Source organism: Magnusiomyces paraingens (assembly GCF_902498895.1).
Source record: "Magnusiomyces paraingens strain CBS 517.90 genome assembly, contig: contig3, whole genome shotgun sequence".
NCBI lineage: Eukaryota > Fungi > Ascomycota > Dipodascomycetes > Dipodascales > Dipodascaceae > Magnusiomyces > Magnusiomyces paraingens.
In genome coordinates, this window is record NW_022474069.1 from 1,198,727 (window position 1) to 1,225,416 (window position 26,690).

Here is a 26,690-nt window from a genome sequence, read left to right on the forward strand (position 1 = left end):
TGCTGCTACTGTGAAATTAGAATTTGCTTGATAGAACAACGGATTATTACCAAACCCCTTTTTTTTTCACTTAAAAATTCCCATTCTAAACTGTTCTTCAACTTTCAAAACAGACCACAAATATTATCATTTTCTTTGTTCAATTTATTTAATTTTATATATATCCATCTATCGTTATTAAAACATTTAATCAACAAGACCAATCATTGATAAGTTCCACCTCTCATCGGTGAAGTTGCCAATGTGCCTAGACTGTTACCCAAACAACGAGAATTTCAAAAGGTTAAAATTCAACTTCCTGTTATATTAAGTCACAGGAATATCCGTTTTTTTTATAGTGAAGGCTCAATCATGATTCAAAAACTTCCTTTAACTAAATAGAAGATCTAATAGTAATCGGTTATAATACTGAAAATATTGAGAGCAAATTTTTTTTAAATTTTGAAGAATAAAATGTTAATTAACTAATTAGTTAAAAATAGAGATATCTCTAAAAAAATTTAGATTAGTTAATGTAAACAGTGATGGAATAGCTTATAAGTTAATTTAATTCCGTAATATCAGGAAACCATCTATTAATTTAAAAACAAATAATAGTTATAGATTACCATAAAATTTTTGGAAAATAATTTATTCCAAATGTTTGGCTTGATGATCACTCAATTCTTGGCTTAATTAATTAATTAATTAATTAATTAATTAATTAAAATGATAGTAGTTTTTTTCTGTCTACATCTGATCAAATATTTTTTTTATTATTTGATAAATTTTATTTTACACATTGCAATTGAACACAATTGTGTTCAATTGTATTTTTTCAAATATTTTTTTTTAATATAATGGGGGCACCTTCACAAAGCACTAAAAGAGATGATAACTTAATAATAAGAATAAGAATAATAATTCATTATTTTGGTATAAGTTATTATTAAAATAAATCACCTTTTTTTCTGAAAAAAAATTAGGCGATAAAAAAATATTAATCATCAAGTATAGTTTTATAAAAGTTGAATGAAAGAGAAGCGACAAGGTATAAACATTAAATAAAATCCGCCTGTTTGCAAAAAAAAAAAAAAAAACCAAAAAACTTCAATTAATCAAAAAACAAAAAGACAGAAATTTATACCTACAACTTATTTAAAAGTTCTTCCTGAAATTCAAATGAAGATATTAAATCTAATAATTTCTTTTGGGATTTTCACTCTGGTCCATGCCGCCAAACCAAATACCGAATGCAACATACCAGAGGAATTAGATTGTACAAAAATATGTAATAAACCTAGCGATATTAAAACTATTCAAAAAAATCTTGAAACCTATATTAAAAATGGATCATATATTGAACTATGCACAATAGCTAAAGGATTGGCTTCCAAATGGTTAGATAAATGCTTGTATTGTAAAAATGTTTATGGAAAAAACTTTGGTTTAAAAGACAATGAGGTTAGGGATCTTTGTGCAACTTATGGAATTTGTCGAATACCAATAAAGAGATTTCAGGAAAACTGCCTCACACTCAGTGTTAGCGATGAATATGATTTTTCCTCTTCCTTGGAAAGTTTTGATTTTTCATTATCTGATATTTCACTTTATTTATCTGAGACTTCAGATATTTCAGAGACTTTAGAGACTTTAGAGACTTTAGAGACTTTAGAGACTTTAGAGACTTTAGAGACTTTAGAGACTTTAGAGACTTCAAAGACTTCAGAGACTTCAAAGACTTCAGAAACTTCAGAGACCTCAGAAACTTCTGCAGTTTTGGAAAACTTGGATAGCTCACTTTCTTTTGAATTATCTACACTACAGAGTCTAACCCACTTAACTTTAGAAAGTTCAGAAAGTTCAGAAAGTTCAACTGACAAAATTTCAGAGAGCTTCACCTTTTCACCAGTAACAGCTTTGTCATCGGTTGAAACATCTCTAAGCTTTTCATTTTCTGAATCATCTTTAGATTTTCCTAGTATTCAAACATTGAAATCTTCGGTATTTTCATACTTTGAATCTAGTATTTACGAATCTCAAAGCACAAGCATCTATTCTGATACTTCTGAAATTTCTATGCAGTATAGTGAATCGACTATCTAATATGACAATGCTGTATTTGTGGTATTTTTATTGAGGAATATTAGTTCCTAATATTCCGTTTTCGTTTCTTAGCTTATTACTTCATATAGTAAAAATTTATTAATTTATTTAAATTAATAGTCTTTATTTTATTATTAACTTTTGATGAGAAGTGAAAAAGAGCAATCTCCTTGTGAACTGTTACAAATTTCATTTTAGTCTAATCGATCGATTTTCTGCCATGTTTTCCCCGCGTTTTGCTTATCAAATATACTCACGTGACATTTTACTTTTCCTTTCACAATTTTTTTTTTTTTTGCACCTCCTCCATTTGGTATCACCAGTGCAGACCTTTTTCTTGTCCCCTCCATCTGCCAAAAAAATCATCCCTTCACAACAAAATGCTTCGCACGACTATTAAGCACCGCCCACCACCGCTGCCTAAACTTATCCGTTATTGGAGTGATTTTGCCCATCATGCTGAGCCTGGCTCGCTTGGCTCTCAGTTGGTCTCTTATACATATCCCCGAGGGTCTACACTTATCAACTCGCGGCACTTTTACCAAAACACGGTTCTCATGGAGTGGGTGCAGCGAGATCCTCGGCCGGTGTCTTTAAGACAACTTGCATTTTTTGGACGCAGGCTTACTCGTGATAAGCTTTTGGCATCGGCAAACTTTGTGCAGCAGGAACTTCCCACTCGTCTGGCGCATCGTATCCGTGATATGCAGGTTCTGCCCTTTGGCGCGGTATCCAATCCTCACCTGTGTTCCGTATACGAGATGTACTATACTGCATTTGATCAGTTTCGTCGCTTTTCAAAGATTAATACTCTTGAGGATAATGAACGCTTTTGCGGGCTTCTTAATAAACTTTTGAATGACCACTTGACCGTCATTCCCAAGCTTGTCATGGGTGCTATTGAATGTTCCATGGCCAACTCGATCGACTCGCTCCGTTTGGATTCTTTTATGTCTTCCATCCTGAGATCTCGAATTTCCCGTCGCGTTATTGCTGAACAACATCTTGCCTTATCGTCGGCTTTCGCCACTCCGGCAGCCAATACAAGCCATGCGGACGACCCTTCATATATAGGCGCTGTATTTCTGCAATGTTCTGCAAAAGAAGCCGTTCAATCTTGTGGTTCGCGTGCTTCGGAGCTAATTCAAGATTTGTATCCCAATGCGTTGATGCCTGAAATTATAATTGAAGGAAGTGAGGATGCCCGATTCCCATATATGCAGTCCCATCTAGACTACATTTTGGGTGAGTTACTACGAAACTCAATTGAGGCTACTGTCAAGAACCATGAGGGTAAGAAATCTCCTCCACCTATTGTTGTTTCTATTTCCAACACGCACGAGTCTGTTTTAATTCGGGTGTCGGATCAAGGAGGTGGCATTGCTCCTGAAATTCTGCCTTACATTTGGTCTTTTTCTAAGGGCCCGCAAATGGAACACCGTCTTGACAATTTTAAGCAAGTCCCGACTTTTGCAGGGCTCTTGCAAGAAGTGGCTACGGAAGAAGAGCAGCTTGAACAAAAATTAAGCCATAAGCATGGTAAATCATCGCCTCTACATCCATTATCAGATAAGGAACGCGATGAGATGATGGCTTCACTTTCGTCGCTTATGTCTCGGCCACCACACTTAAAGCTCGGAATGGGATTGCCACTTAGCAAAGTCTACGTTGAATACTGGGATGGTCATATCGACCTTCACTCACTTGAAGGATATGGCTGTGATGTATTTTTGCGCATTTCGCGCCTCGGTAACCAGAGTGAAAGATTACAATTGGATAGGGTATAAACATTTTATAGGATGCAACACAAAAAAAACTATTAATAAATTTCTTTCTTTTTTTTGAAAAATTAAGCATCCTTCTCTTCCTGGCTCAAGTAGTGGAGGTATGCACCAAGGGTCTTTGTGCCCTGAATGTAGTTGACGAGATCAAGCTTTTCGTTAGTTGAATGGGCACCATCATCACCACGGCCAATAGGCAACAGAATAACGCTGGTCTTAAGAACATCTTGGAAGGAAAGAGTAATGGGAATAGAACCACCTTCACGAGTGTAATCGGGCTCAACGTTCCACACGGCCTTAGTGGCCTTCGCAGCGGCACGGAAAGACCAGTTGTGGGGGTCAGTAACCCAGTACATACCGTCATGGATTAACTCAGCTTTAAGTTTGTTCTTAGATCCCAGGGTAGCAAAAATGTCTTCGACATATTTAATGACAATTTGATCCAGTTTAGCCGACTCAATGTCGGGCACAGTACGGATGGAGAACTTGCCAATAACCTTGGCAGGAATAACAGTCTTTGCGCCAGCGCCATAGAAAGCACCCTCGACACCGTGGATCGAGAGAGAGGGGTTGCGCCAACGCGCTTGCAGAGCATCCTTGACATTGTCTTGGATAACAGTCTTAGAGCCAATGTTTCCCTCGAAGCCCTCAAGATCAAAGTTGATTGCGTCATATAGCTTGTCTTCAGCAGTAGTAAGAGGTGCAACCATTTCCTGGATTCCTGGAATCAGGATTTCACCTTTAGGGGTCACTAGTTTAGAAAAAATGTGGGAGAGGTCAATCATGGGCTCATGGACAACACCACCAAAAAGACCAGAGTGCAGGTCGGCAGCGGGGCCTTCAATAGTGATTGAGTAGTAGTTGCAGCCACGAACACCATAGGTCAAAACAGGGTGCTTCGTTCCCAGCCAGTAATTGTCAGAAATGCAAACAGCATCGACACCCTTAAAGTATTCGTCTTTTTCAGCAATGATGAGCTCTTCAAGACCAAGAGAGCCGGATTCTTCCATACCCTCAAAACAGAAAACCAAGTTGACAGGAATTTCAAGGCCGAGCTCTTTGTGTGCCTGGAGCATATTAAGCCATGCCACGACAGGGCCCTTATCATCAGTGGCACCACGGCCATAAAAAACATCATCCTTTTCGATAAGAGTGAAAGGGTCGGTATTCCAACCATCTTCAAGCTGGGCAGGCTGGACATCGTAGTGACCGTAAATTAGGATATTCTTCTTGTCAGGGTCAGTTCCGTAGCGTGCAAGCACAATGGGAGGAAGAGGGAGATCTGCAGTATCGTGCTGAATTCCAAGATCTTTGAGAACAATGTCGGTGGCACCGAGTTCCTTGAGTTGAGATTCAAGCCAAAGGCCCATCTATTGCGGTTATTAGTAATTGAACAATTGTAGATGGTTCCGATAAGCAAACCCAAACAAAAAAAAAAATCAACAAGATAAACATACACGTCTGACATCTGGACGACGCTCGGGTTCAGCGGAAATTGAGGGAATGGCGACGGCATCAGCAAGTCCTAAGGGGTTGGTATTAGATTTGAAATATATGATTAGAATAGTTGTTGACACGTACGAGAGATAAAACTGGACTTAAGAGAGTCGACTCTAAAAACAATATATTAGCATTAGGGCACAAAGATAAGAGGATATCACGTACTTGTCAAAGTAGGACTTGATGGATTCTTCAGACATTGTGAAAAGACTGGGGTGTTTTTTTTATTAGATTTTAATTATTGAGATTGAATATATATAAAAAAGGATGAAAATTTAGCAAAAACTGGCGGGGGGTTGAAGAGTTTATATAGGATGTGGCGTTTGGAAAGAGGAAAGAAATATTGGAGAAGAAGGATTTTGATGAGAAAATAAACAAGAGGGCAACACACAGACGCACGGAGCAGCACACGGCACCCGGCAATTAAAGGCTAATGACGCACTAACGCCGTCTGAATTTTTTTTTTTTTTTTGAAACGGCCATTGATAGAGACTAACAGATCTAAGAAATGAATTTACTTAAAAATTGAATTCGATATTAATGTCGGCGCTCTGATGTTTATATTTTGAAGCGCGTCATGCCGGGTTCATCCATTTTACGTTTGGACAATCATTCCCCGGAAAAAAAAAATCAGGGTTAGGGTTATATCAATACAACTTTTAATAAATACACGTGATATAATTAATGTTACAATATTGTATGACATTCAAATCTGTAACAGCCACCAATTGTTTTTTTTAAAAATTTTCTGCTCCACCTGCCATTTTTTTTTTTTTTTTTTTTCCTTACTCTTAAAAAAAATTCCAACCTCTTTTGTTCTCAAAATTTTTCTAATCCTCAATTTTTCGTTTTTTCTGTGCTATTATTTTCAATCTTCACAACCACTACTTATAATAATTAATCTCTATCGCTTTTTCTATAGACTACCCTAAATCATTTGTATATTATTTCTGCAAATCTTACGACTAATAATCTTATATTCTTATATCTAACTCGGCTCTTTTTTTGTGTACCCATACTTTTCGCTTATCTCCAGATCAAGAAAATTTTATACTTTTCAAATCCCTAAGATACCACTTGAAATATACTCTCAACTATTCAAATCTTTATATATATAAACAATGTCTGAATCTATTACCGCCACTGCTACTCAATCGAGCTCCATTTGGTCTCGAAGAACTCAGTAAGTTTTTTTTTTCTCTCGTCTCGCCTCCTCGTCTTGTTTTTTTTAATTGTTTTTGTTCCCAACCAATCAACCAACCCATCGTCTGCCACCATCCCTTTATTCTTTTCATCAAACTAACAATTTGATACTCTAGTGAAAAATCTGCTTTTCTCGCTTCTACCGGCGCGAGACTGAAATCTGATACCAATCCATCCTCTGCATCTTCGTCCCCTGCATCTTCACCTTATGCGCTTCGTCCAAAGGACACGCCATTTTCTGAGCCTCTAACCTCCAAGTCTTCAAAGGAAGTGATCAAGCTCGACGAAGACGGCAAAGTTATCGTTACGCCTACTTCCGGAACTCATATTCTTATCAACTCATGGACCATTTGGTTTATGAACCGTGGTCCGGGTGTTAAAATCTCAAACTACCTTGACGCTACCAAGGAACTCCAGTCTTTCTGTAGTGTGGAAGAGTTTTGGCAAATTTATGCTCATCTCAAGCGTGTTGATAGACTTCCTTTTACCAGTGAGTACCAAATTTTTCGCAAGGGTGTTAAGCCCATGTGGGAAGATCCAGTCAATGTTAACGGTGGCAAATGGGTTTTCCGCTTTAAAAGACCATTTAAAACCTATAACAATAATACCGGCGCAAACAGTTTTTTTAATACTTCTACTCAAAACTCTGCCAACAATTCGCTCACCTCTACTCCCACTACATCTCACGCATTGCTCGCAACAACCTTTACAAACAATAACAACTTGCATCTCAATACCCATAATGGTCCTAACACTGATGGAACTACTACCCCTACCATGTCTTCTCCTCATCAGTTTAACAATAATAACAAACCCACTCCCAACTATGCTCGCTCTCACGCTCGCTTGCTTTGGGAGAAACTCCTGCTTGCCATGATTGGTGGGGTTCTTGCGGAAACCGCTGGTGTAGACACTAATGAAGTCACAGGCATTGTGATGAGTGTTCGCAAGGATGAGGACATTTTCAGCATCTGGACACGCTCAGGTGAACATGGGGAAGGAAATCCTGAAATTCGCGAGGCCATTCGTAAACTTTTGGATCTTCCTGAAACACAACTATTTGAATTTAAAATTCATTCTGAGTCTCTCAAAGAGGGTGCCCAGAAACAGGCATTGTATAATAGCAACCTGCTTTCCCGCACACAAAGTGCGGTCAGCATATCATCCACTAATGCTACATATGGTGGCTCTAGTTCTGCTCTTAATGGAGGTCTTATTGGCAGCCATAATAATAGTACTACTAGTTTAAATAGCTTTAACACAAGCTTTGGTAGTGGTTCCGTTATCACCGGGATGGCACCTACAGCTGCCAGCGCCGGATTCCCCCAGCATTTGCAGTCAACTTTTTCGTCTAACTCAACTGCCGGGAGTTCGTTGTGGGGCACCACCCCCTCATCTGCTCTTTCTTCTCCTTCTCTCTCTTCTCAGAGTTTGTTTTTACAGTCAAACTCTAGCGGGTCATCGCTCCTCCATCAAACACCTGCTCCTGGAGGGTACCCACGCCATAACCTTGAAAGCGCAGCTAGCAGCATACTTCGCTCTTCGTCTCCATCTCCTTCACCATACTCTACCCGCTTTGGTGCCCCTAGTTCTCTGCGTTCTAGTACTACCGCTTCTAGCATAGGTGCATCTGCTGGCGCATCTGCAGGTACTCCAAAGAACTCGATATGGTGATTGTATTCAAAACAACAATGACGAACTTATGACGACGATTTTTTTTCTTTTTTTTTTTTTTATGACGTTTCTCAAATATACATTTTGTTTTTTTGGCCGCGCCACTTTTTTTTTTTTCTTTTTATTAATTGCCAGTTGGCTCTTTTGTATTGTAGACAAACGGTACCTCTTCATTAATTATGCCGTTTCTTTGTTACTATAAAATATCCTTGGTTTTCAACTACAAAGATGGGAAGCCATTAAATGCCACCATTCATCATTCAAAAAAACAACTTTTCTACAGAAGGGTTTATTTGTAACATCTTGTAAGTGTATCGTATTATCTTTTTGTGGACCAGTAAGCTTTTCTAACTTGTTGATTAGAAAAAAATTCAAAAAACTCAAAAAAAAACAAGATAATGAAAAACTTTTGACAATTAAATTAAAAAGAAGTTGCAACGATGTTGACAGGACTCGAACCTGCAACCTTTGGAAAGTATCGAAACCGAAATCCAATGCGCTCACCATTGCGCCACAACACCAACCAATGAAAATAAGTAAAGTATGTTTTATAAATAGATCAATTTTAAAAATATGATTTTTTATAATTATTATGCTTTGTTACTAAGGGGGAAAGGGCTGGATGGTGTAAAGGGTAACACGTTCGCTCGAAAGCGGAAGATACTGGGTTCGATTCCCAGAATACCCCCTTTTCCTGAGGATGTGTACGGGAGTATACACCTAGACTGAAAACCATAGGCTACCCTGGTTACAGGAATGCCGACTCTTCCGTACAGTCTAAATAGCCTGCAGGTGATTGCGGGCCGTATCTCTGACGGAAGAGATTAAGAAATACATGGGCGTCCGTGAAGATAAGTGGAAATGGGTTGGGAAGGTTTTGGGACCGACAGACTGGTTCTCCCTGTTCCTCGTAAGCTGGCATCAGGGCCCATCTTCCGGGCTACCGGAGACGCACAGAACAGAAACCACCCGTGCTAAAAAGGTACAAATGAAAACCGGCAAGTCACATAGTCAGACAATAAAAGGATAGCGCAGATGCTGATGTTATATAGTTCTATAACCCTTGAATAAAAACAAACAAAACAAAAAGCTTTATTACTAATGGTCACGGAAGTGATCATGAAGAAAGATAGTCGAAGGATCTTGAGTAATATTACTCAGTTTCGCACAGGCCATGGCAACTTTGGTGCATGGTTTAAAAAGTTTGGAATTGAAAAGGATAGTTACAACTGCAAATGTGGAGAGCTGGAAACAGTTCATCACATTTTAGTTGAGTGTCCTTTGCTTGAAGAGGAAAGAAAAGGACTGAAACGGATATCTCCAGAGATGGACATGTCGACTCTCTTAAACAGTTTAACTGGCTTACAAGAGATTGTAAGCTTTATCTCTGCTTGGAGAGATTAAGAAATACAATTACAGCGTTGATGAAGACAAGTGGAGATAGGTTGGGAAGGTTTGGTTATTTTTAACCCCCTGTTCCTCGTAAGCTGGCATCAGGACTTATTTTCTGGCTGTTGGAGATGCAATGTTGAAGGCAAAATTAAAAGTTTATTATCAAAATGAAAAAATATATAGTATGGACAAGAAGGATAGCGCAGATGCTGATGTTATATAATTCTATAACCCTTAAATAAAAACAAACAAGCTTTGCTACTAATTTATTTTTTGTAAGCTAGAACTGTTTATTTTTTTTAAAAATTAATAATGTTCATGTTTCTCTTTAATTTATTAAAATATTATTATTAAAAATCTTCAATTTGAATTAAATTTAAATTGTTTTTACAACTTATAAAAAAAATTATTTTTTCTAGACATTATAATTCATTAATTAGTGTTTCCTCATACTTTAAAATCTTGGTCTTTTTAGTTGATGCAATTGGAACATCAATGGAAACATTTTTTTTAGTCTTTTTATATTCCTTCATCAAATCTCTTGTGGGAGTCTTTTCAACATAATCAAAAGCTTCAACCATAGACTCATTTAGTTGTAAAACTAATGATTCTTTGGCCTTCTGTGTTTCTTTAACAGTTTCTTTATCAAATGACTTTATTTTTAATTCATCCCCTGAATTATCTCCAGCAATATTATCGTCTTTTCTCTTGCTTTTTGCCAGCGTAATCTGAGCCTTAATCAAATCAAAAAACAAACCACTATTATCTTCCACATAATCCACATCATTCCAACCTGAAGTACCTTCTTCTGAAATCTCCATTTTTATCAATGAATTAAAACTCAATATCATATATTCTGCATTCTCCATCAAAGTGTATTGAGGCTTGTAGTCAAGAATTGATGGGGGTGGTGAGCGCACACCCATGCAAGCATTCATTCTAGAATATTGCACAAGTGCTGGATAATTTTGTAAATGTCGGCGACCAGAGCTGCTAGGTGAAATGAAAATAGGGTATGAGGGGAAGAATTCAGATGGAGGCGCATAGGATGTACCTCGTGTTTTTTTCAATATTGACTTTGGCGTGTAATCTTTTTTTAAAGAAGAGCACTGATTACTGACATTCATGTGCCAATTTTTTATAAAATCGCCAATATCTAAAAACTTGGACTTTTCATGAAATTTGGTAAAGTTACCATGGCATAGATCTTTTTCGCCGTACAAAGATCCAAGCGACTTTCGGCAATAATTTCCTCTGAAAACTTCAGCATAACTGACTTCATAAGCAAGAGCATAATCATTTGGAGGATACATACAAATTTCCACTTCGTCTTTAAATCTCACTTTCCGGTTTTCCATGGAAATATTGCCTCCTTGGACAAAATCGTTGATATAGTCTTTGCAAAATAAAGGTATATCGGCATGAAATAACTCAGTTCCTGAAAGTTCAATGGAACAAACTTTTGCAGGTTCTTTTAAGCATTCTGTGGCAAATGTCGTCATTAAATTGTATTCACCAACTGATGCATACCGATAAAATGAAGCCCAATATGTCAAAACATCTTGGGAAAATTTTTCAGGGGAGTATGAACTCTTGTCAAACCATGATTCTCCATCAACTTTTACTTTTTTAAGTTTTGGATTTTGAAACAAATATTTCATTTTGAAATATGCGTTGCATCTGTGAGTTCTTTGAATATATTCGACATAAAAACTGGTAAAATCCCAGGAATCATAATAGATTTCACTCATGATATTGACAAATTCAGAGTCACTTCTGTTTTCTGGCAATTTAATAAGGCCATCTTCTCTTATCTTTTTGTTGGCAATGTAATCAAGCCGAAAATTTTTGAGTTGCTGATCACTGATCATTGTAGATATTGATATTGTTTTGCTTGATATGAGATTGATATTTATTTTCTTTGTATTTTCTTTTAGTTTTTGAAATTTAAAAAAATCAAAAAAAAAAACTCAAGAAATTGAGAAAATTCCATCCCTTTTATAATCGACCTTGAATTTTTTTTAATTTTTTCACAAATTGGAGCATGAATTCACGCTGCACAGGAAAGAGCATGCAAAAATTTAGGGTGGTCATTGTTAACAGTACTGTTAGCAATTAGTACCTTTCCCAAAAAACAAAAAGGAAAAAATTCATGGTAATGCAAATACTATTGTAAATGATAATTATTATAATGGTTAACAAGCTCCATGCTGAAGAATTTATTTTATGGGACTCTGAATTTAATGCCAAAGAAAAAAATTTATAAAATATTAATTAATCTTTTTCTTGTTATATTCTTAATATCGCGTGAAGTAAACAATAAGAGCTTTTAAAAATGAGTTAGAATCTGGGTTCTCTAAATGAAAAAAAAGTGTTTATCAATAAACTGATGTTTTTTTTTTGAATTTAGTTTTTGAAAAGTAGTTTGATTTTGAAGCTTTTATTATTATTTTTCAACCAGTTATGTCATATCATTTGGATATCAGTATGGAAATCGAAAAATTTTCATAAAATTTTAAATGAAAATAGAAACAAGATGAATTTCCTAAAATGATTTTTGGATAAAATATGTTAGTGAACTTCTTGTATCTGTTGAAGCCGTAGATGCCGTAACTGCCGATACCCAATTTTTTTCAAGGTGGCTGAGAAATTGATGTAAAATGTATTGTGTCATTGAATTTTTTTCTCGAGAATTTCAAAGTAAATAGATTTTTTTTTTTTTCAACTCAATAGTATTTGACAATAAAAACATTAATTTATTAATTTTAATATATTGTCAAATTCTTTGTTAGAGAACCTTTTAATTTATTTTCAATGGTTTTTGAAATCAAAATTTTTTGGTGATGTTGTTTAACAACATCATAATGTCTAAGAGATAGTTTGCATGCTTGTTCTACATTTTGTACAAGGTTAGACCAGCAATTTCAAAGCAGTGTATTAGTAAATATTTATGTAATGTATAAGCTACCTCTAAACTATGCTTTACCGTAAAACACCTCAGCCTCCTACAACATTATCTGCTTTATATATAAATAATTTTTGAGTATAAAGATCCCACACTCTCCAACTTATTACCAACTGAGAAATATTTCAGAAAAGACAAGCAAATACCGATTTAAATAAATAAAAAAATAAATAAAAAAAACAGTTTTTATAAGACATCAACAATGACTGATTCCAAGTCAGGATACAAACTTTTGACTCCTCCTGAGTATGCTGAAGCTGTCAAGGAGCCAGTCCCTCCTTATGAAGAAACCGACCTTGAAGCTTACGAGGAGGAAGAAGAAGAAGAACCCCAACACCCTTTCCAAACTGGACTTTTTGATTGTTTTGGTAGCCCTCTTATGTGTAAGTAATCACTTTTGCAGACAGTACAATTTTTTTTTTCTACTTGGCACAAAACTAACATTGTTACTAGGCTTGAACACTTTTTTCTGCACCCCTTGTGTTTTTGGCTCGACATCGCGCTTGCTGAATGAAGACCCTACTGATGCTCAGGCTGACAGAAGATACACTAACTGGTTCCATATTGATACTCCTTTCTACGGTCTTCTCTCTCAAATTTCGGGACAATTTATTCTTGGCGCCACCCGCAGAACAGCTCTTCGTGAACAGCTCAACATTGAAGGTTCTGTCCTTAAGGACTGGGCTGCCCATTTCTTTGTTGGTACTTGTGCTGTCGCTCAAGAGAGCATGGAGGTTTCTCGTTACAGAGCCCAGGCTCAGGCTAGAGAAAGAGAACAGCAGGAGCTTACTCCTGAAGACTTTCACGAGGGACAAGCTGTGCTTGCTCAGGAAATGGAGAAGTGCTAAATAGTTGTTAATGTTTTAATTTTTTTTTCTTTTAGCTATGCGTTTTTTTATTAAACTTTTTTTTTTATAACTGTGATGGTTTTATTATTCATATATATAGTAGATAGTACATGTAGAGAAGAAGCAGGTATTTTCATTAACATAGCCCTAATTAAACCCAAGCCGCACTTTGAGATGATACAGGCGTTCTTATTTAAAATTTAAACAAAACTTCATTCCTAAATCAACATCATCTCGAGAGGCATCAGCACACCCGTAATCAACAATATGTGAACACAGTGAAAGGTATTTATTATTTGGGTTTTAAAGACCCTACGGACGCCTTTTAGGAAAAGAAAAACAAAAAAAACAAAAAAAAGTGAGGCCTTTTAAGGTTTAAGCGCACTCATTCAGAATGTTTAAAAGAAAATTCCCTTTGTGAATTTCTTCTTCTTTCCACATTTCTTGCTATTTTTTTTAAAAAAGAAAAAAAATCTGAATTCTTTTAAATTAAATTAAATTCTCTATTTTTTTTCCTCTCTTTTTTTTTTACAATTATTCTTTTTGGTTTTTGTTTAAAAAAAGATTTTTTTTCACAAAATATATATATACACGACTTTAATTAAAGATAAGATAACTGAAAATGCACAGAACATATTCACTTCGTCAAAGCAGAGCCCCTACTGCTTCTCAGCAAGTAAATCCTCCTCCCCCACCTTCGACAACCAAGTCTGGTCGCTTTTTTGGTAAAGGTTCTATTGGAAACACGTTTCGCAGAAGTACTGCTGGTTCTCTCTCACCTGAAGGTTCTCGTAAGATTTCCCAATTGGTTAAGACTGAAAAAAATGTTATGAGAGCTCTTGAACTTTTGGCTGAGGAACGCAGAAATGCCGCCAAAGGTCTCACCTTGTGGGGTGAGGAACAAGAGGACGATGTTTCTGACATTACAGATAAAATTAGTGTGCTTATTTATGAAATGGGCATGATTGATGATGCCTATATTGACCAGTATGATCAGTACAGACTGGCAATGAAGAGCATTCGAAACATTGAAGCTTCAGTCATACCATCCCGCAACCGCAAACAACAAATTACTGACCAAATTGCCGGTCTTAAGTATAAGGACCCACAGTCTCCTCGTATTGTGGTACTGGAGCAGGAACTTGTGCGTGCTGAAGCAGAGTCTCTTGTTGCCGAAGCCCAACTCTCTAACATTACGCGTGAAAAGTTGAAACAAGCCTTCAACTATCAATTCGATGCCATTAAGGAACATAGTGAGAGAATTGCTTTGTGTGCATCTTTTGGTAAGGTACTTTTGCACTTGCTTGATGATAGCTCTGTGACTCCTGGTGAAACACGCGAGAGTTATAATGGTTATGAAATGTCTAAGCAGATTATCATTGACACGGAGGCAGCTCTTCGTGAATGGAATAGCAGCTCCAATGATAAACCATCTCTTTCTATTAGACAAGCAGACCCTAGAGAACTTGACGATGAAAGCGAACTTGGTCTTGAGGACCATGCCAAAGAAGATGATGATGAGGAATTACACGACAACTTGGGAAATGGCAACAAGAAGCCGTACATTGCTTAATCTGACTAGCCTTTTATTCCACTTTTTTTTTCAATTTAATTCTTTCTATTTTAATAGTTTTACTCTTTAACAGTGTAATATAATTTGATTTAATTTTTCTTTTTATTTATGGTTAATGTTTTCTTGGAGGAAGCAACCACTTTTAATTGCTATGCTTATTTATTGCGTGGGATGACGACCACCCTCCCCCCCACACAAGTTTCTTCGGATAAAACGTGGGGTGGTAATAAGTAATAATAAACGCCGCATGTATATAATAATGATATAATCATTAATAACATTTTTTAAAATGCGTGTCTGTGATCCTTTATCATGACAATTATAATTGTAATATAATTATTATAAAAAAAAATTAATTAGTTTTTATAATTTATTTTGTAGTACAGTAGAAATAGGGCAAAAAATAATAAATTATGTAATATTAAAAAAAAAACTGGTATATGAACACCGAATATTCGCGAAATGGGTGCGACTGGCTCTTGAATGGAATTTCTTGAATTCTTAAGGAAATCAATAGTCTAGTCTTTATCTAAATCATCATATTAGCTATATATATCGCTTTCATCCTTAAGAATTTAGTTTAAGGGTCTATTCTTGACGTTTGTTGTTATCGTGTAATTGGTGCGATCTCTTACTAAATATTCTTAGTCAGCTAAGTAAAGGCATGACAAAATTACGATTTACAACTTTGAGTTAACATTAAAATTCTTAAATACACACGAGCCGTAAAATGGCCTTTTTTGACTTACCGTGAATAGCCTTGGATATTGGAAATTTCTCACGAAATCCGCACCAAGGGTTCCGAATGTAAAGAAAATGTCGAGTACGCAAACTTGACCGACAAATTATGGGATGAAAAAAATATTCGCATGATAGTTGAAGCGTATATGAGTTCTTTATCGAATGAACATGCCAGTTTCTTTGGTCGCTTGGACTCCGTGGCTAACGGACCTTTTGTGGTCGATAAGAAGTTAATCAATATGTATAACGCCAAAGATCGTATCTCTTGGTGGAACAAATGGAAGCCTCTTTCTAGCAGAAAGGCTGCTAAACGATCTTTGAACAGCTCCTCCAACTTTCATGCTATTAAGAAGCGTTCCAGACAGAGACGTTCCAGACAGAGACGTTCCAAATTTAGTAGGAATTCTCATCGGAGCTCTGAAGCTCAAATGAACTCTGATGTTATGGCTGAGGATAACAGGAAAACATTTCCTTGATTCACGATTATAAACAATTGGACAACGAATTATCTGAGGAGGCGACAATGTAGTCCGCTGAATCTATTAAGAGGTATTCTTCGTGGTATAGTTAATACAGTTAATACAAAGTCCTATAGAGTATTTAAAAAAAATTAATATAATTGGCATTCTTATTCCCTTTTCGTTATTCTAGAGCACTAGGTCGATAATGACAATAAAGAAACTTAGTTTCTATAAAAATACAATAATTAATTACCTGGTTAGCTATTGTACTTGAGCAAAAAAAAAAAAATAAGTAGTATATGGACAAACTCAATACAATAATGATATCATTTACTGGTATTAAGTTACCAAAGGAATCAAAAATAGATTTTGATTGTGGTCCATTTTCGTGAGCCCTAACCCGCTGCATTGCATTTCAACCTACTGAGATGTGTTCATGAACACTGATTAGTGTTTATTCTGAAAAGTTAAGAGTTTCTCCGCATTTTCTATAACCCCAATTTTTTGTTTTTGTTTTCGTTTTTTGCCTACCAGGTTTATAATTCTCTCATTACTACAAATACCAACAAGATAAATTTTAAATAACTGATGGCTAGAAAGAAGTTTTACGCCGTTGCAAAGGGTAACAACCCAGGAGTCTATGATTCATGGTAAATTATAGCGTTTTCTCCATTTAAAAAATGTACTGTTTGTCTAACTTAACATAGGGATGAAGCCCAGGGCCAGGTTAATAAATTTAAAGGAAGCCAACACAAGTCATTTAATACTTTGCAAGAAGCTGAAGCTTATATGAGACAGGAAAGTACATCTGTGAATACGAGCTCCAGAATTTCAAGAACACCTGTCGTCCGTTCAAGTCAACATATCACGAAAACAAGTAAAAAAATACAAACTTCTTCGATAAATTTTCAGCAGGCTTATAGTAGTAATTATTCCAGTGCAGTTATTACTAGGTCTTCAGAAAATAAAAAAAATGTAGTTGATGTTTATACAGATGGCAGCACACTTGGCAATGGTCAAAAGGGTGCTAGGGCAGGCTATGGAGTTTATTATGGCAATGGAGACTTGCGCAATGTAAGCAAACCTCTTCCTGGAACAATACAAACAAACCAGCGAGCAGAGCTTTCCGCTGTGAACGAGGCACTGAATCAATCCTTGAAAGATCGACCTGAGAAAGTCAACATATACACTGATTCCCAATACTCGATTAATTGCATGACATCTTGGGGAGATAAATGGGAAAACAAGGATTATAAAACTGTGAATGGAACTACAGTTCAAAATCAAGATTTGGTTAAAACTGGTCGTAAGCTAATCAAGGAGTTGGAAAAAGAAAGTGTTGATATACAGTTTCACTATGTTCCAGGCCATAAAGGCCATCTTGGGAATGAAGAAGCCGATCGGTTAGCGAGAAATGGAGCAAACTTAAATAAATAGTTTTTTTTTTATTAATGGAGTTGTTTACTTAAATATGTTTATGAAAAGTTGTACCGAGTTAGTGCAAAATCGTGATTAAAAAAAACCCTAGCCTCAACAGAAATTATGGGTTTTTCAACTATATCATCAACTTTGTATATACTTAACTAATCTTTAGCTTGCAACACTTGGGAGAAGATAAATTGCCTAGTGGCATCGGGCTACCCTCAAAATACACATATTTTGTAAGTTTATTTATTATTTTTTTTTTTTTGAATAATCAATTAAAAGATCTTCAAATTTAATGCTTTTAATAGTCAGATTTCGAAAGGCTATCTTAATTGTACCTTAATCTCCATATACACTATACATTTTGAAAATATGGTACCGATAAATTTACGAGGTTCATCGAAAAAGATTAGAAAATTTTCTACAAATATAAATACTTTTAATAAAGCCCAAAAATATTATGCAGTAGCTTTGGGACGAGATCGTGGTATTTTTACTTCGTTGTAAGCATATATAAAAAAAATTTTTTTTACGGCTTTTGATTTAACTGACGTCAAGTTTGATCTAGTGAACATGCTCGTAGCTTAACAGATAACCATAAGGATTCTTATATGAAATCATTTTCTAATCGACTAGAAGCTGAAAATTTTTTAAAAATAGCATCATCTTTGAAATCGCCCGAAGACAAAAAGAAGAGATATTATGCTGTTCAACAAGGTCGGGAAATAGGCGTATTTGAAAAGTTGTAAGTATGAGAGTTAATTTTTGGCAGTATCTTTATTCTAACAAACTCAGCGGGGATGCCCTCCAAAGTGTTGACAAATTCAAAAATTCCAGATGGAAAGCATTTACTTCATATGAAGAAGCTGATGCATTTGTGAAGCAAGCAGATGACAGTAGTTTAAAAGAAAGTAACGACAATGGTCGATACTATGCCGTACGCCGAGGGCGTAAAACAGGAATTTTTAGTACATGGTAAGTTTTTAGACTTGGGGGGTTTACTGGTACTAGTACAATTTTAACAAGAGAAAATTACTATTTTATATAGGGAAGAGACCAGAGAAGTAATAGATAGATACCGCAAAGCCGAGTATAGACTCTTTAAAAATAAGGATGACGCGGAGGTTTATATTATGCATAATGATCAATTGACCAAATCTACACGCAGATTTTACGTTATTCAATGTGGCGATAGTTATGAGATTTTTCAGACAAGGTAAGTGACATGTTTAACGTATTACCATTATGCTAACATACGAGTTATAGTGTGAATATGCCAGATTACTCTTTTAACTTTGGTGATGGTCAGGTGCAGCTATTTGACACATATGAAGATGCTAAGAAGCACCTTAAAGGGTTGATAGATCCTGAAGAATATGAAGTTAGAGAGCATGAAATGATTTATATTGAAACAGGCTCAATTGGAGAAAATCCAAAGTTTAAAGGTATGAATAGTGGGGAAGTTTGCAATGTGTATACCGATGGGTCGTCTAGGGGAAATGGGATCGAGGGAGCTGTTGCAGGAGTTGGGGTATTTTATGGTAAGAACGATTTGCGAAATGTAAGCCGGCTATTGGGGCCTGGACCACAAACCAACAACCGGGCAGAGCTTGCAGCAATGACTGATGCACTTTTGCAAGCAAAGATTGATAGGCCTAGTCAGCTCAACATATACTCTGATTCACAGTATGCGATTGAGTTGATGACAATATTAAAGAGCAAATGGGAAGAGCGAAAGTATAAACGAGGGGACGGACGACTAATGCCAAATGCAGATTTGATTGAAAAGGGGCACCAATTGTTGTATATTTTAGAGATGATGGAAGTATGTGTGGAGTTTATTCATATTAAGGGTCACTCAGACAATTATGGTAACGATCAAGCGGATAGACTTGCAAACGAAGGTGCAATCACTAATGGTGGTTTTAAGTCTGTAATTGATGACAATAATGTAAAAGCTAAGATAAGCTAAAAACTATGTTTCTTATTTTTCTTTTTTGTTTTGTTTTGTTTTGTTTTGAAAAGGACATGATATCAACAACTTAATAGTTTCATGAATATAAAGATGGCTCACTTGGTTACGACGAACAAGTTTGACAAGTTGCCACGAAGAAGAGCAAAGGATGCTAGCTGGACAAATAAGTTTGATGCACTGCTACGAAGAAGAATGAATCATAATATCAGCTATGTATAAATCTGTAAATAATAATTAAATTATAATTTAATTTAAAGACTTTTTTCAAAAAAAAAAAATTTTTTTTTTTTTTTTTTGCAAATATTTTGAATTAAATATGTGGTAAATTATTTGCTCAAAAGTTGTTTATTATTATAATACGTCAAAAATTTAATGTATAATAAACTAAAAGGAAGAGGTAAAAGATGGGGGGGGGAAATAATAATAATATAAGTTTTGATTTTGGATATAGGCACTTCTTAACAGGTTACTCACCAAATGGCTACGTATTTCAAGTTTTAATTAATGATTATGGTGGTGGCAGTGTTGATTGTGATGATTGTGTTAATTGTGTTAATGATGTTGGTGATAGTTGAAATTTGTTAAATTTGGAAAAAAAAGATGAAATATTTTTTGTTTTTTTTTTGTTTTTTTTTTTTTGAAAATTTTGACTCGAATGGAAAAGACACGTGACATTTTTGAAACGCGTTTGCGCGTGGTTACGAGGGATTGTGTAGAATATTCTAGGTTTAGCCTTTTAAAAAAGGCCACCTTGCAACCTTGGAATCATCAACGTCAGAAGAAGAAAAAAAAAAAAAATTAGTATATTTGAACAAGTCTTTTTTCCCTCCCCTTAAACTTTCTTTCTCTCTCTCTCTTTCTTTTTTTTTTTCTTCCTTCCTTCCTTCCTTCTTTTTTTTTTTTTTTTTTCTTTTGAGACAATTTCTTATTTTTAATCTGTAAACATATATCCAAAAACCAACATATATCATGAAGTTTTCGCAATTGGCGCTTTCGGCTCTGGTCGCCGCTTCGGTTAAGGCCAGCATTGACATTGATCAGGATTTAAATTTCGACGACGTAATTGCCCCCAAGGCTGGCAACCCAAAGATGAATGTCAAGAGTTCTCGTCCTAAGGAAGAAAAGCCCAAGATTGAGCATCCTCCTTTTGAGGTAAGTCTTGAATGATTGTGATTTTTTGATTTTTGATTTTTGATTTTTTTTTATTATCAGTTTTATCAGTTTTTGAATTTTTTGATTTTTTGATTTTTTTAAAAAATTTTCACCACGTCATCTAACTTTTTATTAGCCTCTTGCTGCTCCTAAGGGCGCTTTGTTTTTTGAGCAATTTACCGATGATACTGCTGGCCGATGGAAGGCTTCTAATGCTGTCAAGGCTGGTACCGATGGCGAGTTTTCCTACGTTGGTAAGTGGGCTATTGAAGAGCCCACTGTCTTCCCTGGCTTTAAGGGTGACAAGGGTCTTGTTGTCAAGAGTCCTGCTGCTCATCACGCTATTTCTGCCAAGTTTAACAAGCCCATTGACAACAAGGACAATACGCTTGTTGTTCAGTACGAAGTCAAGCTCCAGAAAACTCTGGAGTGCGGTGGCGCTTACATTAAGCTTCTTTCAGAAAATGAAAAGCTCCATGCTGAGGAGTTTAGCAACGACACCCCTTACCAGGTCATGTTTGGCCCCGACAAGTGTGGCTCTACCAACAAGGTTCACTTTATCATTCGCCGCAAGAACCCCAAGACTGGTGAATACGAGGAAAAGCATCTTAAGAATCCTCCTCCTGCTCGTCTCAACAACCTTTCCAATCTTTACACTTTGATTATCAAGCCCACACAGGACTTTGAGATCCGTATCGATGGCAAGGTTGTCCGTGCAGGCAATCTCCTTGATGAGGGTGTTCTTTTGCCTTCTCTTTCTCCCCCCAAGGAGGTTGATGATCCCAATGATACCAAGCCTGAGGATTGGGTTGACGATGTTACCATTCCTGATCCTGAGAATGCTATCAAGCCCGAGGACTGGGATGAGGATGCTCCTGCTAAGATTCCTGATCCCAAGTCTGTCAAGCCTGCTGATTGGGATGAGGAATTGCCTTTGTACATTCCTGATCCTGAGGCCAAGAAGCCTGAAGATTGGGATGATGAGGAGGATGGAGAGTTTGTTGCTCCTGAGATTGAGAACCCTGAGTGTGCGACACATGGCTGTGGTCCCTGGAAGGCTCCTCTTGTTCCCAATCCTGATTACAAGGGCAAGTGGGTACAGCCCAGAATTCCCAATCCTGATTACAAGGGCGAATGGGCACCCAAACTTATCCCTAACCCTGATTACTATGAGGACAAGACTCCTTCTGATCTTGAGCCCATTGGTGCTGTTGGTATTGAGTTGTGGACTATGCAGAACAATATTTTGTTTGATAATTTTTACTTTGGTCACTCTGTTGAGGAGGCTGAGTTTGTTGGAAACAAGACATTTGTTCCTAAGCTTGCCATTGAACAGGCTGAGGAGAATGCTAAGGCTGAATCCATTAAGCCTAAGGACGATAAGCCCCGCAAGTCATACCCCACTCGATTGGATCACTTTAAGGATGATCCAGTTGACTTTGTTGTTGAGACTGCCCGTCACTTTATTTTGAACTTTTCACTTGATCCTGTTGAGACCATTAAGGCTGATCCTCTTGTCTTTTTGGCCTTTGTTGCATCTGGCTTTACTTTGTTTGCTGTTTTCTTTGGCATTTTGGGTGCCATTGGTTTCTTGTTCAAGTCTTTGATTTTTGGTTCTTCCAAGAAGCCTGCTGCATCTGACAAGAAGAAGGTTGAGCCTGTTGAAAAGAAGGAGGGTGAGGTTGAGAAGAAGAATAAGAAGGAGGATGAGGCTTCTACTTCGTCCAAGGCCACTGAGACCACAGCTGTTAAGCGTGCGACCAAGGAAGATGAATAAATGGAAGGCAAGCTTTATAAGTAATGGTGTGTTTTTTTTTTGTGTTATTAGACGGGAGAGTAAGAAGTAAAGAAAAAAAAAAGTTTGTTTGTTTTTTTAAGAGTATATATATATATGTTTTTTTTATATGTACATCTTGATTTTCACTTATTAAATATATGTAAATTAGCTTTGATGATGTTTGAAAGGTTTTTTTTTTTTGCTGGATGGTTGATTTGTTTAATATTTGATGATTTTAACTATTTTAACTATTTTAACTATTTTAACTATTTTAACGATGTAAGTGATGCTAGTGATGCGTATATGTGCGGCGGAAAAAAATAATTATTTTTTTTATTTTTTTTAGATACGGCTTAGAAGTTTGTGGGGGAAAAAACTTGGAGGTTTTTTTTTTTTTTTATTATTTTTGAATGCATGGACTTTTGGTGGTCATGTGTGCATATATATATATATATAAGTGTGTGTGTGCGGGTTTAGAAAGAAGGAAGGATTGATAACGGTTATTTTGAGATTTGAGATTATTTTTATTTTTAATTTTTTTTTTTTTTTTTTTGAGATAATAATAATAATTTTTTTTTTAAAAAGAGGGAAAAAAAAAAATGGAAATAATAGAAATAATAGAAATCAAATATATATATATATTAAAAGATTAAAAACCAAACAGAAATCATTTTTATTTTATTTTATTTTTATTTTTATTAATATATATATTTATTTTAATTCTTTAAAGCTCAGTAAAAACTGACAAAAAAGATATATATATATATATATATACAAAGTTTTTATTTAAAAAAGACGCGCCACACATGTATGAAGCAATTTTGGACAAGAAAAAATAAAATAAAATAAAATAAAATAAAAAAAAACCCTCTTTCCTCTCCCCTCCCCCAGTTTCAACCACCCAAATAAAGATGTTTTGTGGCGAGAAACACGTGTGAATTAACAAAAGAATTATTTTATTTAACGGTAATAATAATAATAATACTGATGAAAGATTGAAATATTTTATATATATTTATATATAATTGTTATTGAATAAAATTAAAATGGAAGAAGGTAAGATTGTTGTTGGGTTGGGTTGGGTTAAGTTAGGATGGACATAAATATAATTATATATAACTGAGGTGGTTCTCACGTGTGGACCAAAATATATATATATATATATACATGAGCGAAATCGCAATTGTTTTTATATATATATATATATATAATTCTATTTCTTTCTCAGTTCATTATAATATAAATGAACTTTTCTGACAAGAAGGTTGAAGCGAAGGTTTTTTGTTTTTTTTAATGTATTTTTTTTCTTTTTTAATTGTCTTCAAAAGGCTTTACAAATGCATGAACTGGGCTCATTTTAATGGCAAAATTAGACTGTTGTGCAAATCAAGTATATATGTCTATATCAATAGTAAATAAAAAAATAAAAATCATAAAAAAGTTTTGATTGTTAAATATTTATTTATAAAAAAATGACTTTTTATATACTAAAAATATCTTTAATCAAAAGAAATATATATAAAGTGTGCATGTAATGTCTTTTAATAATAATAATAATAATAATAATAATAATGTCCGGTGGTTGATTAATGGCGATGACCAGCAGTTGGTGGTCGTACGGCAGAATTTTTTTGAGTGCGCAACACCCGCTGTTGTTGTTTTTTTTTTTTTTTTTTTTTTTTTTTTTTTATTAAAATCGGGATTTTTTTTTTTCCTTTCTTTCTTTCTTTCTTACTTTTTTTTTTTTTTTTTCTTTATCTACACTTATTGTCCCGCATAATATTAATACTTCAAGCCAAATAAATATATATATATATTTATATATATATAATAAATATAAAACAATCTCATCTAGTCTTCCTCTTTTCTCTAAAGGTTTTTATTCTTGTTTTTTTTTTTTTTTTTTCTATATAAAACCTACTTTCTTTTCTTACCTAATCTTTTGTTCCTATTGCTCTATCGTGATTTATTGTAATCTTGATCTTCATTCTTTACTGCGCTTAACCTGTCACTATTGATTGATCTTCTTTGTATCTAAAAAAAAAAAAAAAAAAACAATGTTTGATATCTTTTTCAAGTTCCTCAGGTAATTAAAATTTTTGATAACCTCTACAAAGTTTTTATTGTTCTTTCTAATGCTATCTCTTCTATAGTTCTCTCGCAAATACTGCCCTCCCAGTCCTAGGCTCTTTCCGTGCACTCAAGCAAAATGATGTCTCACTTATCCGCTCATGGCTCATGTACTGGGTCGTCGTTTCCATCCAGCTGACCATTGAGTCCTATTTAGGGATCTTCTTTTTCTTTGTCCCCTTTTTCCAATTCTTCCGCTTCCTCTTCACCCTTTGGATGGTCCTCCCCCAGACTCAAGGTGCAACACAGATCTACATGAGCTACATTGCACCCTTTCTCACAGAACACGAGAGTGAAATTGATAAAACCATTGCCAAAATTCACTACAAACTTTACTCCCTTTCCACAGAGTATCTTGCAAAACTCCTCTTCTATGCAAAGGAGTATGCCTTGCACATTGCAACAGGATCTAAAGTCCGCGACTTCCCTGCCATTGAGCAACAAACCCCCCAGCAGTTCTTTCAGCAACAAGCTCTACCACAATCACAGCTTAAAAATAACTACAACGATAATACCCAAACCAGCAACAACAATAACAACAACAACACTGCCGCTGGGCTAACTAGTAGTAGTGCAACCTCCAAACTCTCTTCTTTCTTCTCTTCATCATCAAATCAACCTGATCTGGATACTAGCGCAGGCGCAATCTTTTCCAAGATCTTCAAGTCTTCCTATTCTTCTTCTTCTTCTTCTCAACAAAGCCCTTTGAGTGGACGTCAAGCCCCTCAGCAAGATTTCCAACCAGCATACCTTGATGCCTTCTTTTCCAAGTTTAAAAGCCCACCCTCTTTGGTTATGGATCAACCCCAGACTTCATCGTCATCTCATCCTGCACCTGCTGCATCACAATCTTCTTTCCCCTCTTCTCAAGCTCCTACAACTTCTAGCAGACCTGGATCCCGAGACTCAAATGTCCCACCTTTAGATGCCCAGTCTTTTGCTGCATACCCTGCCTCTTCATATACTTTTTGGAACTCTATCCTGGAACCCATTGCTCGTTCTGGTGCAGCGGCCATCCAAACTGGTCTACATTTGCCCAAAGTTACACCGGAAGCATACAATGCCCAGCTAAACGCATTCCCCTCCCATGCTTCAAGTATGTCTTATAACCTCCCCCTTTTTTTTTTTATTTCTTTATTTTTTTTTCTTTACTAACTTGATTTCCTCCTTCTCTCCAAAAAAGATTCCGAATTTGATGCAGTTTCGTCAGGTGCATCAGTTTACTCGGCATCAACCACCCTCAAGCCGCGCGCAGCAGGTGTCTCTCTACCACCCTCGGTCTCTACATCCTCGCTGCTTTCCACTGCGTCGTCAATTTCCTCCAGTTCTTCTTCTAAAATAAATGCCGGGTTTGACGGAGGTCTTGCGCCACCTGCAGGTACCGCCGCATTTAACCGCCAGCATAACCGGGACTCCACTTCTTCGCTTTCTGCAAGCGATATGGACTTTGATTTTGTGCGTTATAGTGAATACGATGATACCCATGTCCCCCGCGGTAATGCCACCGGCTCTGGTTCAGGTTCAGGTTCAGGCTCCCGCTCTGGCTCTCGCTCTGGCTCCCGCTCTGGCTCCCGCTTTGGCTCCGGCACCAATAGTGTTGCTGATCCCGTGAGCCTTGGTCAGCACGATAATAGTGATGCCACATCGTCGCTTCTTAGAGGCCCTCCACCTCCACCTTACTCGGAAACCTCGTCCGATCCAAACGCGCCCTTGTTGCCTCCATCTCCTGCACGTCGATCCTCGAGCTGGTTTGGATGGAGACGCAGTAGCAGTTCTTCTGGATCTAGCATTAAGCAAGAGTGAAAAAATATGAAAGAGTCCACATGTTAAACGTTTCTTTACTCTTCGAATGTCAATGTCTTTCATTTCTTTTCCTTTTTTTTTTTTTCCTATCCTTGATTTATCATTATTTTATACATTATAGCAAGATGTCACACATTCCTTATATTTTTTTATAAGTGTAAAAATACGCTACAATAAGAAACCGTTATCGTGCATATTTTCAATG

The 26,690-nt window shown here is 36.1% G+C and overlaps 11 protein-coding genes across 11 annotated transcripts; 8 read left to right on the top strand and 3 right to left on the bottom strand.

Annotated features, from left to right (window-relative positions):
* Nucleotides 1–1,589: 1,589 nt before the first annotated feature.
* Nucleotides 1,590–2,349, bottom strand: SAPINGB_P003667 (uncharacterized protein; the record flags this gene model as incomplete). The annotated part of the gene is made up of 2 exons (XM_031998383.1): nt 1,590–1,945; nt 2,343–2,349. 2 exons carry the CDS (start codon nt 2,347–2,349, stop codon nt 1,590–1,592), a joined length of 363 nt encoding a protein of 120 aa, XP_031854274.1.
* Nucleotides 2,350–2,465: 116 nt separating this feature from the next.
* SAPINGB_P003668 (uncharacterized protein) lies at nt 2,466–3,872 on the top strand (the record flags this gene model as incomplete). The annotated part of the gene is made up of 1 exon (XM_031998384.1): nt 2,466–3,872. The coding sequence occupies one exon, from the start codon at nt 2,466–2,468 to the stop codon at nt 3,870–3,872; it is 1,407 nt and encodes a 468-aa protein (XP_031854275.1).
* A 62-nt stretch (nt 3,873–3,934) lies between these two features.
* SAPINGB_P003669 (uncharacterized protein) lies at nt 3,935–5,566 on the bottom strand (the record flags this gene model as incomplete). The annotated part of the gene is made up of 4 exons (XM_031998385.1): nt 3,935–5,236; nt 5,324–5,391; nt 5,448–5,479; nt 5,532–5,566. 4 exons carry the CDS (start codon nt 5,564–5,566, stop codon nt 3,935–3,937), a joined length of 1,437 nt encoding a protein of 478 aa, XP_031854276.1.
* A 921-nt stretch (nt 5,567–6,487) lies between these two features.
* SAPINGB_P003670 (uncharacterized protein) lies at nt 6,488–8,243 on the top strand (the record flags this gene model as incomplete). Its single annotated transcript, XM_031998386.1, has 2 exons — nt 6,488–6,549; nt 6,686–8,243. 2 exons carry the CDS (start codon nt 6,488–6,490, stop codon nt 8,241–8,243), a joined length of 1,620 nt encoding a protein of 539 aa, XP_031854277.1.
* Nucleotides 8,244–10,057: 1,814 nt separating this feature from the next.
* Nucleotides 10,058–11,506, bottom strand: SAPINGB_P003671 (uncharacterized protein; the record flags this gene model as incomplete). Its single annotated transcript, XM_031998387.1, has 1 exon — nt 10,058–11,506. One exon carries the CDS (start codon nt 11,504–11,506, stop codon nt 10,058–10,060), a length of 1,449 nt encoding a protein of 482 aa, XP_031854278.1.
* A 1,296-nt stretch (nt 11,507–12,802) lies between these two features.
* SAPINGB_P003672 (uncharacterized protein) lies at nt 12,803–13,448 on the top strand (the record flags this gene model as incomplete). The annotated part of the gene is made up of 2 exons (XM_031998388.1): nt 12,803–12,983; nt 13,054–13,448. 2 exons carry the CDS (start codon nt 12,803–12,805, stop codon nt 13,446–13,448), a joined length of 576 nt encoding a protein of 191 aa, XP_031854279.1.
* Nucleotides 13,449–14,070: 622 nt separating this feature from the next.
* Nucleotides 14,071–15,021, top strand: SAPINGB_P003673 (uncharacterized protein; the record flags this gene model as incomplete). Its single annotated transcript, XM_031998389.1, has 1 exon — nt 14,071–15,021. One exon carries the CDS (start codon nt 14,071–14,073, stop codon nt 15,019–15,021), a length of 951 nt encoding a protein of 316 aa, XP_031854280.1.
* A 289-nt stretch (nt 15,022–15,310) lies between these two features.
* SAPINGB_P003674 (uncharacterized protein) lies at nt 15,311–16,238 on the top strand (the record flags this gene model as incomplete). The annotated part of the gene is made up of 2 exons (XM_031998390.1): nt 15,311–15,316; nt 15,780–16,238. The coding sequence occupies 2 exons, from the start codon at nt 15,311–15,313 to the stop codon at nt 16,236–16,238; spliced, it is 465 nt and encodes a 154-aa protein (XP_031854281.1).
* Nucleotides 16,239–16,811: 573 nt separating this feature from the next.
* Nucleotides 16,812–19,620, top strand: SAPINGB_P003675 (uncharacterized protein; the record flags this gene model as incomplete). The annotated part of the gene is made up of 7 exons (XM_031998391.1): nt 16,812–16,873; nt 16,931–17,626; nt 17,818–17,884; nt 18,251–18,393; nt 18,444–18,623; nt 18,697–18,864; nt 18,915–19,620. The coding sequence occupies 7 exons, from the start codon at nt 16,812–16,814 to the stop codon at nt 19,618–19,620; spliced, it is 2,022 nt and encodes a 673-aa protein (XP_031854282.1).
* A 972-nt stretch (nt 19,621–20,592) lies between these two features.
* Nucleotides 20,593–22,552, top strand: SAPINGB_P003676 (uncharacterized protein; the record flags this gene model as incomplete). Its single annotated transcript, XM_031998392.1, has 2 exons — nt 20,593–20,775; nt 20,912–22,552. The coding sequence occupies 2 exons, from the start codon at nt 20,593–20,595 to the stop codon at nt 22,550–22,552; spliced, it is 1,824 nt and encodes a 607-aa protein (XP_031854283.1).
* Nucleotides 22,553–24,609: 2,057 nt separating this feature from the next.
* SAPINGB_P003677 (uncharacterized protein) lies at nt 24,610–26,485 on the top strand (the record flags this gene model as incomplete). The annotated part of the gene is made up of 3 exons (XM_031998393.1): nt 24,610–24,638; nt 24,706–25,778; nt 25,866–26,485. The coding sequence occupies 3 exons, from the start codon at nt 24,610–24,612 to the stop codon at nt 26,483–26,485; spliced, it is 1,722 nt and encodes a 573-aa protein (XP_031854284.1).
* Between the last annotated feature and the right edge of the window lie 205 nt (nt 26,486–26,690).